The sequence below is a fragment of the Lepisma saccharinum genome, chromosome 23, assembly GCF_977018435.1.
Source record: "Lepisma saccharinum chromosome 23, izLepSacc3.1, whole genome shotgun sequence".
Taxonomy (NCBI): domain Eukaryota; kingdom Metazoa; phylum Arthropoda; class Insecta; order Zygentoma; family Lepismatidae; genus Lepisma; species Lepisma saccharinum.
Window position 1 is genome coordinate 28168800 of NC_139251.1, and position 13494 is coordinate 28182293.

The 13494-nt window shown below is 37.4% G+C and overlaps 1 protein-coding gene across 4 annotated transcripts in view; it reads right to left on the minus strand.

Moving 5' to 3' along the window:
* LOC146005271 (uncharacterized) overlaps window positions 1-12891 on the minus strand; it is a 544895-nt gene extending 532004 nt beyond the window's left edge. For 2 of the 4 annotated variants that reach the window (XM_083144388.1, XM_083144387.1), the window contains exon 1: window positions 2416-2661. Coding sequence is in view for 2 of the 4 variants with exons in the window: in XM_083144386.1 (XP_083000512.1) it covers window positions 12589-12591 (3 nt within the window). In the remaining 2 variants the exon portion in view is untranslated. Of the gene's footprint in view, window positions 1-2415; window positions 2662-12588 lie in introns of those variants that run through there. The other 2 variants (XM_083144386.1, XM_083144385.1) reach the window with 2 other exon arrangements.
* Between the last annotated feature and the right edge of the window lie 603 nt (window positions 12892-13494).

Genomic DNA, 13494 nt, shown 5'->3' on the forward strand with positions numbered 1-13494 from the left:
TGGTGATTATGAGTAATTAGGGTAACGGTTCTGATTGTTTTATGATTTCTCCTACCACAAAGACTAATTATCGTAGAATTTTGGAAATCATTGTCACACGAAATTTGAACCTTCCTTAAAGTAATGAGCAATATTTGGACTAGAAAAAAGTTATTTATGTTGAAAAAAACAACTTGAAAAATTACCTTACGCACTTCTCATGGACAAAATATTCTCCGTCAACAAGTGACAGTAAATATCGTAGAAGCGTGGGAATGAATGTAGAAGTAAATCGGAACCTTAGTAGAATGCATTTAGGGACTTTATTTTAATGCTAAGGGAACCAAACCTAACCTAACCACGAAAGCATATATTGAACAAAACCTTAAGTGATCGCTAAAACTCCGCAGTATGTGTTAGCAGAAATACATCGAAATCGAACCATGTAAAAATTGCATTCGTAGCATGATGAAATCGCAATAAAACAAAAGGAACTTGGGCCGTAATTAGATTTATCAGAAGAGTTTTCATACATTCTCGATCTTATTAATGTCCAAAAGCAATAATTCTACTAAATAAAAAAGTTGGTACTACAAGAGATTTGAACCTGTAATCTTCAGACAACTGGGTTAAGTCTTTACCACTTCCCCACTTGATCACTCGATTAAACCAAGTTGAAATTTGTCTTAAGAGTCGCCAGCAATCTTGCAAACTTCGTTAACATACCTCCTGCTTCTCACTAGTTTTTTTTTACAAGCTGGAATAGACTTGAGGTCTGAAACTCAGAACTAGACTTCTGTGACACAAATGGAAAGAGTTTACAATAACGGACCACTCTTCACTTTCTATGAAATGTCACCTACTCTCAAATTGTGAACTCCTAATCACGAATCTGCATGTAACAATTGGCAGTCAAGTATGGAAATTGAGAAAAAAACGAAAGAAACTAGGTATTCTTAACGTAACGTAACCCTATCATAAGAACAATAGCTCCACGGAAGATGCCATTTTCCCAACAAGAAGAAATCAACAGGCAAGACAAGGTATAGTTCTCTTAGCTAAAATATTAATTTTTCTTTGTATTTATGCTAATGGAACCTAACCTAACAGGCCTAACCTAACCTTGTAGGCATTCCTCATCTGATGTCAGCAAGATTGTTGTGCGTAAAGGAAGACCATTAACGAATTGCGATAGAAAGATGGTTCCAAATTGCTGTGTATGGACAATCACCATGGTAAATCGCAAGGTTATTTTACAAGTTCTACACGTAAATGTACAATTTTAACAAGTGACAGCCAAATATGAACTACAGATACGTCATCAGGACACTGAAATTAGTAAGTAGGCGAAATTTTATAGAAATTGGAGAGTGGTCCGTTATTGTAAACTCATGCCGCACAAATTATGTTTCCTTACAAAAAAATCTTATGCTAAAACGATATTGATATAATTTATACACATAAAATGGTGATAATTTACCTTGCTATTCGACACACAAGTGATACACTATGCAGAAATTTCAGTGAAAAATTTATGCTCTACAAGCTAGTGGAGCAGTGGCAGGCTATGCCAGAGATCAGGGTCTGAACCCTCATTTTTCACTGAAATTTCTACAAGGGTGAAAAATGTTTTTGAATAAGATTGCCTTGTAACCTGAAATAAATATTATATCATTATTTGTCCAGAATACTGAAGACATAGCCAAAACATATGTACCTTATTAGCATTGCAGGAACTGTGTCAAAAATTCAACATTAATCGCCAAGTTCACCAAAGGGCATACCTATATACTACGCTACTGTGTAGTTTTACAACAATTAACATAACATTTAATCGTTGATAAACCTCCAAAAAGTCATGGCGCATAGGGTAAGGAATGTGATAATACATAATCAGAAATTGGTCATTGTCCTCCCAGCTTTCTAGCGACACTCCTGTAGGTCTCTTGCTGTCACGTTCTCTTACAAGGATAACAAAGTTGTACTTTCTCTCCCATGAATTCAACATGTCATACCCGATGAAGGATTCTTGATTTCATTATTCTAACATTATTGGGAGATGAATACAGATTACGACCATAATGTGGATAACAGATGATATTCTTCAGCATTCTATTTTAACGTTATGGTAAACTTCACAAACACAGTCACTGATATTGTGCACTGCAAATTAATAGGCAAAGTACGTTAATTGTTCAGAGAGAGTATTTTCATATTGGGAGTGCTGAGAATCATCAATACTTTACTACTTGCCAGTATGTTTTCAAATGAACAAGGAAATTCGAGTATCATACAAAAATGTGCATTCTATACATGTTAGGGTACGATTCATATTGGATAGCTGAACCTTTATTTCATGTAAATTTCTACCTTACCCAGGAAAAATCAACTAATTTCATTATCCGTTTACATATTTCTTTAACTACTTGAACTTACTTTTATATTAAATTATTTGAAATTCCCAGCAGAGTAAACACCTGGAACACCCACAAGTTTCGATTACCTATATTAAAACCATTTTTTCTCAAACGACACAATTGTCCATAAAGTATAACATACAAAATACTGTCGATGTTACCCTAAACCCACTAATCGCGATCCAAGTGTCTATTCTAAATGCACACATTAATAAATTACATTCTTAAACCTTCACACGAAACGAACTTAAATTTAAAGCCATACTATTCGTTACTAACGCCATCTCGATAAACAAGCGAACATCAAACCGCGCTTTCCAGAATCCACCGGTGGACGAGCTGGTGCACTGTCACCAGCAACATAAAAGGCCATAAATAAAATATTTTTTTATCATCAAATAAAATATGTTTAGAATAAGGTCATTCACTCACACTGCACAGCTATTTATTTATTATTTATGAACGCCTTGTTTTAAATGGCGGAGTTAGGGCAGTAGAAAGCCTTTTCTTCCACCCAACCATTTGATTTTGATTTGATTTGTTGTTTTAAGTCCACTTTATGCACAGTAAGGCTAATCGGGACTGGACCTACAGTTTAAAGTGGGTTCCGAACCACTTGTGCCTCCACCGGGTATCGAACCCGGGACCCCTTCATTACAAGGCGACCAGTGGCGCAGGAACGTTTTTCATTTGGGGGGGGGTACAAAATTCAGCCTCCCATATATAAAAACACACATACTACTGCACTTAGAAATACATTTTGGGGGTCCAACCAAGTGTTGCAATAATAATAATAATAATAATAATAAATAATTATATTTAATTAAATTAAAATATTAATTAAATATGTAAATTATCTAGTTTACGTGTAGTCAAGATCGCCAAGATTTGCAAAAAAACGACTGCCCTGGAAAGGAATTTAATGTCAAATAGAAAAATAATTCAATATTTATTGAATAACAATCAAGGAGTTAGATCCAATTAACGAAAACTAAAGTTTCTGATTAATATTTTATGGTTATTATCATTAGTTGTGTGCATAAATCTTTTGGAACCCTTCAAAGCCTTATGAGCCAAATTCCTTGCCTTCCAATAAGTTCAGCGGAAATAACCTTCGATTATATAACAAATGCTAAACAATTATATTCTGATTATTTTACTTTTACTTCTTGGTAAGTCTTTCGGGTGAGTGTCCGGACACCCTCCTAAATACGTCCTTGATACTTAGGTTTAATGTGAAGGCATGGAAATATACTATTTTAGAACAGCACACACGAATGTCCTGTTATTTAATGCAAAATTTGCATAACTATTTTTTTCTTTGTTTTTCTTAGAATTTATGTTTTTTTAAACAGATTTTTAAACCAGATAACAATTCTGAAACATAAAACTGTGGACGTCGTTCCGGGTTTATTTGAATTTAACGGAACGGAAAATCAGGAGTTCGAAATGTGAAAATTGCGAACCAAGACATATCTATTCATTTTAATGCAGGTTGAGATTAAAGGGGGTGAGGAGAATCTTGAGCCTCCCAACCAGGAATAACCATCTTCCACCCACTGAATTCATATATCATACTTATAGAGTTCCACTTCAGATCAGTTCATTCTAATTTTAAATTCCCATAGCTACGCACAAAAATACCTTTAAACAATTTATGGCAGATGTGTACCACATCCAATGTCTTTTAGAAGCCATGTATTTAGTATTTACTCAGACATCTGTAGGGCGTTCTATTAAAAAAAGAAAAAAAAACTGAGTTGAGATGGTTCCCGATCAACTCGTAAGAAGTCTAACTTTGAAATATTTGTGAAACATTTGACAAAGCATTTATTTGTTATATAATTAGCTGTACCTAATGACACTCTTCAAGCACAAAACCGAAATCCTTCAGATGCCAGAGGAAGCAAGGAAAGGCATACGCTGAAAGGTTGTTTTTTTTTCTTTTCAATCCTTGGTGGACAATATGAAGAGCCGGCCAAGGTTTCTTTTCGTATAGAGTAGCATTAAATGCAGATACATGCGTGTGTTTTAGGGTGACATGTCAATTCCTCGTTTATGTGAAAAAGGTAAACTTTAATGTAAGCAAAAGCATGTGGGCATCACAGTTACAGATTTTCGCATCTACAAAGAAAACCCAAAACACATTCCCTACTCGCCGGCCTCCGTGGCGGAGTGGTTAGCATAGCGCTTTGACCTGTGCCGGATCTACAATCCGCAAAACCCCGCAGTGGGCCCGGAGACAAGTAAGCATTTAGGGGACCCTAAGCCATAGACATAGTATAGGGTTCGTATATGCGTATGTAAAAAGTATGTAAAAAACATACTCAGTTACTCAGGGGTACAGAAATGAACACAATATATACAGGTAAAGGTAAAGTTCCCTGTGCTGTGAATCTCTGTAGCACCGTGGCATGAAGGCACGAGGTAGGGCTCCACATATTTTTGTTGTCGGCCATCTTGGAAGTGATATGATCAGCACCACGCCGCGGCCGCGTTTATCCCCCGGGTACCATTTGATTTAAGGGTGGGTGGGCTCTAGAGCCGCTTTATGCTGGGACAATGCCGGAAAAATTCCTATCTTAAGACACACACCCGGGTTTCCCGTGTGGCAGAATCAAATGAGGCTAGAATTTCACTAGCAATGCAGAGGTGAAGGTTTCTTCAAACTATCTTGAATCAGGAACAAGTTACGACTGCATGATTGTAACAAATGTATCATTTTCCAGGCGTGAGAAAACAGTGTAAAATTCTCGTACATACCACATCACCTCCCTTTCCATTTTTTTAAAAAAATGAGTTGAATTCAATATGGTGGGCGTCTACTTGGAACACACCAATGTGGTTCTCCCCAAGCCAGTGGTTCTCAACCTTCCTCTGTCTGGGATCCACCTTGAAGGATATTACACTTGATGAGGCCCATAAGCATGGCCGCCGGCAGAATTACTTGTAGGGTTGTGCACCGAGTATATAGTAGGTCCGGCACTGGCTTTGACGCCAGAGGTCCCAGGTTGGGCATGTGAATGTTCATCAATTTCATAATATCATTACCCATCCTCAGCTTTGCGATTAGCCAAAAGTGGCAGAAATGCGAAGTAAAATAAACCAAATAAATCAATCAAACATTCCCACCTCACCTTGTGAATCCAATCCAAAATCTACCAATAGAACCTGCAGTGTCTCATTTATCTCGTGCATTCATCTGACTAATGTAATTTTCTTACAGATTGACTTTAGGGTTTAACTTAAAATGGCGTTGTTTGTGTTGCATTCGATACCAAAATTAGATTTTAAGCAATTAATGTCCAATTATAAGTATACCTAATACATAGGTAAAAATAATTCCCCCCTCCTGTGATAATATCGCATATTGCACCCTGTTTAAATGTCTAGGAAAAATTTTATTTCACGTAGGAATGATATCGCGATGCGATGAGTCGAGAATTGTGGCGAGGTCCGTCTCATTCTTGTTTGTGTTTATTTTTGTTTTGGTTTCCACTCCGAAGTTATTACAACTTATTCTAGATTCACTTCATGCTCAGATAGGCTAATCGGGACTCTATTTTCAAAATCTCTTAATATATAGGTTTAAGTTTACACCCCCTTACAAAGTTATGAAAAATATGGGTGAGGTACAGCAGTACATTGTACTCCCAAGTTGGTCTGTAGTGTCTCGTCTCGTTCGTGTAAGTATTTCGTTTTGGAAAATTCCATTTCAAATATTCAAAAGGATCAGTCATATACTCTTCTGATGAAGATTTGTATCTTATCTTATAATCGACGCGACCATTTCTTTAGAAAAGTGTACCCCTCCCCCTACCCTTACGCAAAGGAACATTCGTCTCCAGCGTGATTTTCTGAGAGCAAATCTGATTCCATCGTTCTCACACATTTTAAACAATTTTCATCTCCTTAAAGAGGTTTCCAAGAACTTAGGTCAATGAACTAGCTAAAGCCCCTATCACACGGAACTGGATTTCTAGTAGGGATGCCCTAGTTGGCGCTGAACTGACTTTCTAGGTAGCAATCATGGCCGCCTGGCTGACTGCTTGACTGGTTTGGAGGAATAGGACATGTTCTAATTGCTACTTGCTTTCCTCGACTGGATTCTGTGGAACAGCCAATCAGAGCAAAGTTTTGCCATGTGATGATAATCTGTGAGTGTGCAAAGGAGCGTTTTTGTCTGTGGTTTACGAGTGTTACTCCAGCAATGTATAACGTATACAGCATGAAAGGCGGTTGAGTAGCACCATCTATGCTGAGTGCACGGTGTTTACATTTGAAACAACTAAAATATTGTTTTGTACTTAATGACGTTTTATACGAAACTTTGTTCCTGTGGGTTTAATAGTTATCGGCTTTTAAAAATGTGAACTGATACATTGTTTACATCTCACGCGGCCGCCATTACAACTTCCCTCGTATGGGAACAAAAGTCTATCGACAAGTACGCTGATAAGTATCGTGTGAGGCGAAAACAAGCAAATGGGTAGCCAGTCTAGCGCCAACTAGGGCATACCTACTGGTAATCCAGTTCCGTGTGATGCGGGCTTAATTTAGTAGCAACCACAATGTAGTAGAATAAGTTTAGAATGGTTTGAATTTCTGTGGTAAGGAAGATAATGTTTATAAGTTATAAACAATATACACTTTTTTATTGGGCGAACTGAAAATAGGTTCTTTTAACAGTAGCACCTTGCGTCTGCTGTCAAATTACCAAGGGGGTACAGGGGGTACAACTCGATTTACGGATTTAGGGGGTACAGTACCCCCCTTCAAAAATTTAGGGGGGTACAATGTACCCCTGTACCCTCCCGTTCCTGCGCCACTGAAGGCGACGACGCTACCACTGCGCCATCGGGGAGGCCGCTTCCACCCAACCATACACATAAAATTATACATTATTATATTGAACACAAAGTACATTTAGGATAACTTAACAAGTCATTATGAATAGCAATGGCGTAAAGACAATTTTATATCAGAACTGGGCACAGGCGTACGCAGAGGTTGGCTGATGGGGCTACAAACCTAGCCGAAATTTTGAGAAAATCAAAACTTTCAAATAAAAGCAGAGAAGAACGAGAAAAACCTAAGTGGTAAATGTAACTCTCCCTTAAAATGACACCCGATTGCCATTTTTGGGAGAGGAAAGTTATAAATTTACAAAATTTTTATGGTAGTGTCTGCTGCCACGTTCTTTTTCTGCTGGAACCTCAAAAAAGATGCGCGTGGCAGCAGACTCGGTCTTTGTCTTATCGTGATTTCATCATGCTATGTATGCAATTAAGTCTGAAACACATACTGTGAAGTTATAGCGATTACTTTCACAAAAATGTTTTAAGATTATGTCCCTTAGGGCCAGTTTTTCAATGTCCTGTTAATCTTTCTGGTAACTAACTGCCAGTTGGAGATAACAGCCAGTCTTAACCAGCACTGGGTTTTTCAATGTGAAAGTAACTGCCAGTTAACTAAACCATGGTTTGTTCTCCGAAACAGTGTGTTGGCAATTCTGAAGCACGGAAGTTACAGGAAATCAATCTGCGCGCCATCTGTTAGTATAGTTTCAAACCGCGTCGACTGGCACACAGTCTGGCGTTTAAATATAGAACTACAAGCACGCCGTGCTCGAAAGCACGTTATTGCATTGGGAAACGATAGGAACAATGGCTGCGCATCCATTTTGTATGCTTACGAAATAAATTAACGAAAGACAGCACTACAAATTTGGTTTTCTACTAATAAAGGCCAATTCCACGTGGGGGAAATGATGTTATGAGGTGCAAGCGCAGATACTTTCTTGTAGAAGAAACATGAAGAACTCGAAATTCGAGACATTAATAATAACGGTTCGTTGATACAAACACTATTATTATTATGAATATGTAAATATTGTACATTTGACTGCATGCTTTGTACCACTCTATGCATGTTATTGAGCGAAAAAACATGATGTTAATAGTAAGCATGCTTTCTAGACTTCAAAAAACATGAAGGTATGAGTAAAAATAATTTTAAAATTTACTCTAATATTTATCCGAGAAGATCATTCAACAATACAGTGTGAATTAAATGCAACACACGTAATAAATAATTGACAAGAAAAAAAATACCCTTGATCAGGACTCGAACTCGTATTGCAAAACACAAGACTCTCCGAAAGGTGGTGCCGCTAACCACTAGACCAAATTACAGATTGGAGATTGTCCCGCCTAGTAGACCGGATATCCTGGCCACAAATTCTCCAACACAACCTTACCGAGCGAATTCTAGCAACTACGCTGCTTAATTTCCATATTTGCATGGACGTTGGTAAGCTCTGCCAAACAACACAAGTCTTTTTCTGTACCAATTTAAAAGTTTTATGAATTATATCTTGTTTAATCTGACAGTGAAATTGCGAGTGTGGAACTTCGAAAGCTCCACGAGGCTTCCATGTTGTCTCGTAACTTCCAGTTAGGCTGGTAACTGCAAGACGAAGTACCAGTAAAGATAATCGTCACCAGAGTTCTAGTTACGAGCTAACTTTACATTGAAAAACAGAAATTTTCACTAACTTCTAGTTACGTGCTAACATGAACCTTAACTGAACATTGAAAAAACGGCCCTTAGCATTTTTCTAAAAATAAACCTAAATGCTCTCGTAGTTAGGTTAGGTTCTGTTAGCATTAAAATAATATCGCTAAATGCTTTCTAAGGAAAAAAAGGTTCTAAATTACCTGTACATTCATTCCCACTAATCATAAACTTGCTTTTCTCTCGTCTCAATCTGTTCTTAAGATTTGTAACATCCTCTTAAGACGAATTACGTGGCAGGAGCAAATTTGACGCTTATTCTTACTCCTGACACGTGGGTGGCAGCAGACTCGGCCTTATTTTATTAAGTATTCCGCCCCCCTAGAAAGTAACTATGTACTACCTACCTTTCCAGCCCCTCCCGAATAAAAATACTGCGTACGCCAGTGGAACTGGGCGAATGTCAACAGTGGCAACACCACAAGGATAAAACCTTCCGTCAAAAGGGTTCGCGCATCTTCCCTACCGTTCCGCGCCTTTCAGATTTCACCAGCGTGCATCAGACTGCTGCACCAAAAATGACGTCAAATTCGGTGAAATATGGAAAGCTTCATGTTGCAGCAAATGAAAGCTAGATTCGGAAAGCGCGCTCATATTCAAGTTTATTAGGAAAAATATCACTGATGGTGACTAAATCACAGAAGATAAATATTATATATTTTCACTTAACGACATCTTATTTTGCATGTGCACTACGAATTTCAGTGGTACGCTTTTGTAAAAATGTCGAATTTTGCAAATGGATGCTTTCATGTACGTTGCAGCAGAAAATGGACGCATGTTTTGATGCATTGGCATACTTTATTTCACTCTGCGTGCAAGTGAAGGAGCAGTAGTATTTAAAATGTATTTGGCCAACTGGTAAAACGGGTTGAAAGGCTTTGGTCAAAGCTTGTGAATCAATAAATAAGCATTTGCTCATTCTTTATAAAACACAGACGGCAGATAAATTCTTTGCCGATTGTGCAGAAATTGTCAACAATTTCGTAAGGCTCCACATTAAAGCAGGTATATACAAGAATTTTCCAAGTACCATAGATACTAGAAAGGACGACAGGGACGCCGTTGATTTGTATACCCAATTCGACGAGCTCTTACCTTACAAGGCGCCGTAAGAAATATAGTTGCAGAACTCTATTCCATGGTTAATATATCATTGACCAAGATTTACACCTAAATATATGATTATTTCAAGGCAGATTAAGTTTTCTTCACTAGTACATTATGTTTAGGAAGAAATAATATGCAGTCATGAGTATCAACGTTGATCATTGGTTCCATAGGTTAAGTACTGAACCATTTTTTATTCCTCCTATAGGAGATATTCGTGACCACGTATGTGAGTTAGTCATATTTTCCGAGTTGTTTTTATTTGTCAAGTTTGTTAATGGATGTGAAGTAGAGGCTCACATTAAAGACAACTTTTTGCAAGATTCGTTGCAGAGAATCAAACATTTTGTAGCTAGGTGCTATCGCAACTACGATTTAGATTTCATGTTCGACTGTGAATTTCAGGCTAGAACAGGCACGCTTGAATTAATTGCTTATTAAAAGGCTTATTAGTGAATATTTTTTCCTTAAGATGGGCGATGAAAGTCAAGATTCTTTTTCAAGTATCACTACGTTACCCTATGTATCATCAGACGATAATATGTCTATTGCAGACGATAGTCCTTTTGAAGCATATGGACGTATACTATCAACGCATGATTTTGAGTCGGATATTCTTCCAGAATACCCTTCTCTCCCTTTTCAGTGGAATTATCCCAACGCCATGGATATTCAGGCCTGTTTTCTTCTTCCAATGCCTAATGAAGAAATTGAGCTACTTATTTTTGTTTTTATGAATGTCGATTTTATCCAGGCATTCATTTCAGGTGAAAATCCTTTCATTGACGAGGGAGTCAATATTTTACCTATGGTCCTAAATCGTAGTTCAATCGCATATGTGTATGTAACTCATGACTTTGTGAAATTCTTACGTAATGGGCTTGATATGTTATCTTCCCCACAAGAACGTGTTTCGTGGCTTAATGAACGTTCCTCAGAATTGAGGACGTTTGTAACTTCCGTCATCAATTTGGCGGGAGATCTATGGACGCTACATTCACATTATGACCCAAGCACGGGTTATTTGTATTACTGGCCCTGCTTTCTGGAAGCATTTATTGGTCTCTATGAAGACTAATACCTTCATGTCTTCTTCATGATGTACATAGCTTCGGGTATTATTAATATATATATATATATTTTTTTTAGTAGGATTAAGGATATATTGTATTTACAATTCCACTAACCTTGGAATTTTAACTAAAAGATTAACTTACCTCTGTTTTTGTACAGTTCATGTTTCATATCGCGAGCATTACTAGTTTTTGATCGATATCATTAATAGTATTAGTTTAGTATTGGGGATTACTCTTATTAGGTTCATAAGTACACTTTGTTAGTACTATTGGGCGCACACAATTCATATTTTTAATTGTACATAGTTTAATAGACCGTTCGGCCTCCCACCACCTCGCTGATAACTGGGATGGGAAATTTTCTTTTCCTGTGTGATGTCGTATGTTCACCCAGCATCTGCATACAGTGTACTCAATTTAGCGATTATTTCGTTTTACTTTATATTGTTACATTTTCTTATTCGCCACGCTTCGGGACGAAGCGCCTTTTCTAGAGGGGAAAATAAAATGTGAGATTGCAGTTGCTTATACGTTCTCTAGTTTCAGAACCATGAACTTCCTAATAGTACTATTATGCGTAAATGTTGGTTGGGCTATTCCAACAATTAGACTCATGCCGGGGGCCTATTGGAGACAGCTTCCCAAAGTGATCCTCTACGAAGGAAGTGTTCCGCTCACCTACAAGGAGAATCTTCCCCATAAGGATGTGGTCGATCAATCTCTTCTCGATTTGGCAAAACAGGAAAAGGTAAATATTCTATTGACGAATCCCGAGGACGAAATCTTCAACTCATTGGATCAAATGGTAGGTAATTTTCAGCAACTTTTTGTGTTACATTTAAATAATACTGATATAGAATTTCCATCACCACCTGATGAGTTTCCAAGAGCTAAGCGGGGATTAGGTTTAAATTTTATTGGTAATTTTGCAAATTGGTGCTGTGGGATATTAAGTGGAAACCAATTCCATGATATCCTCGTGAACGAACGTACACTGAATTCAGAAATACACAAGGTCACTTCTAGCTTGAAAAATGAACATCAGGAAGTGCATTTATTAAAGTCACAAATACGCGATTTAATTCAGCAAACAAATAGTTCTTTATATACTATTGAAACACAAGTTAATATTTTAAAAGCAAACTTCGGAGAACATCTTAAGACGCTAACTGCGAAAGCAAATAACACAAATCACAAGGTAAATTTAATGGCTTTAAAATCAGTTGTTTTGCATCAATTATTAATGAGTTCTACAATTAATTCCGAAATGAGAGAATTACGAACCGCATGTTTCGCAAACAAGATTCCATTGTATTTAATTACGCCTCAAACACTGAGACGAGACCTTAAACAATTAAAATTTACACTAGCAAAAAATGGATATCAGTTGGCCATACCAACTTCTAATTTAATGAAATATTATACTGTACCATTGGCTCACTGCTTGTTTTCTCCTAAGCAAATAGTTGTTACGTTAAAAATCCCAATCACGAAAATGGGAGATAATCCTATTCTTGAAGAATTTCTCACTGTACCTTTCCGCTGGCAAAATAACACTTGCAACATAATTCACCCACCGTTATTTTCAGCCACTAGTACAAATTCCGTTCGACTTTTATCAGGTACATTTCTCGCCACTTGTGACCCACACAATTCACCAATGTGTTATTTACCTCGTTTTGGTCACGACGCTACACTTGGCAGTTCTTGCGCCCAGAAGATACGATTAGGCGCTACGATTAAGGAACTAGCAGGACATTGCATGTTTCAATGTTATGAAGGAAATAATGTTATCATTACGGAAGTTGCTCAAGACCATTATGTCGTCACAAATCCACCACCTCAGATTCACGGCGAATGTAGCGATAAGGCAGTCACTTTAGAAACTTACGATACAGAGCCAGGAGCTCTGGAAATCACTCTTCCATGCAGTTGTTCACTAACAATAACCGATACTACGGCTATTCCAAGAACATTCCCTTGTGCTAGTCAGACTAGTGATAATCTACACAGCTATCATATTCTACCCGCCTCCTGGGGTAAAATACCAACAATGAAAATAGACGTATTATTCGCAGGGAGTAAAGCGGCAGAATTTAATCACTTTAACGATTGTTTAGACGCTGATTGGCCTAAGAAAATACCATTTCTAAAGATAACAACACAAACCGAATCAGTTAAAGATAATGAGGATTATACTGACAGCTTACAGGATATCGATACCGATATCTCAGACGGAAATTTAATTAAAATATCTTTTGGTCTCGTGTGGAATGTTATCCTTACTCTCACTGTAGTATGGATAGTTTATAAATATCGTATGATAACAGCTCAAT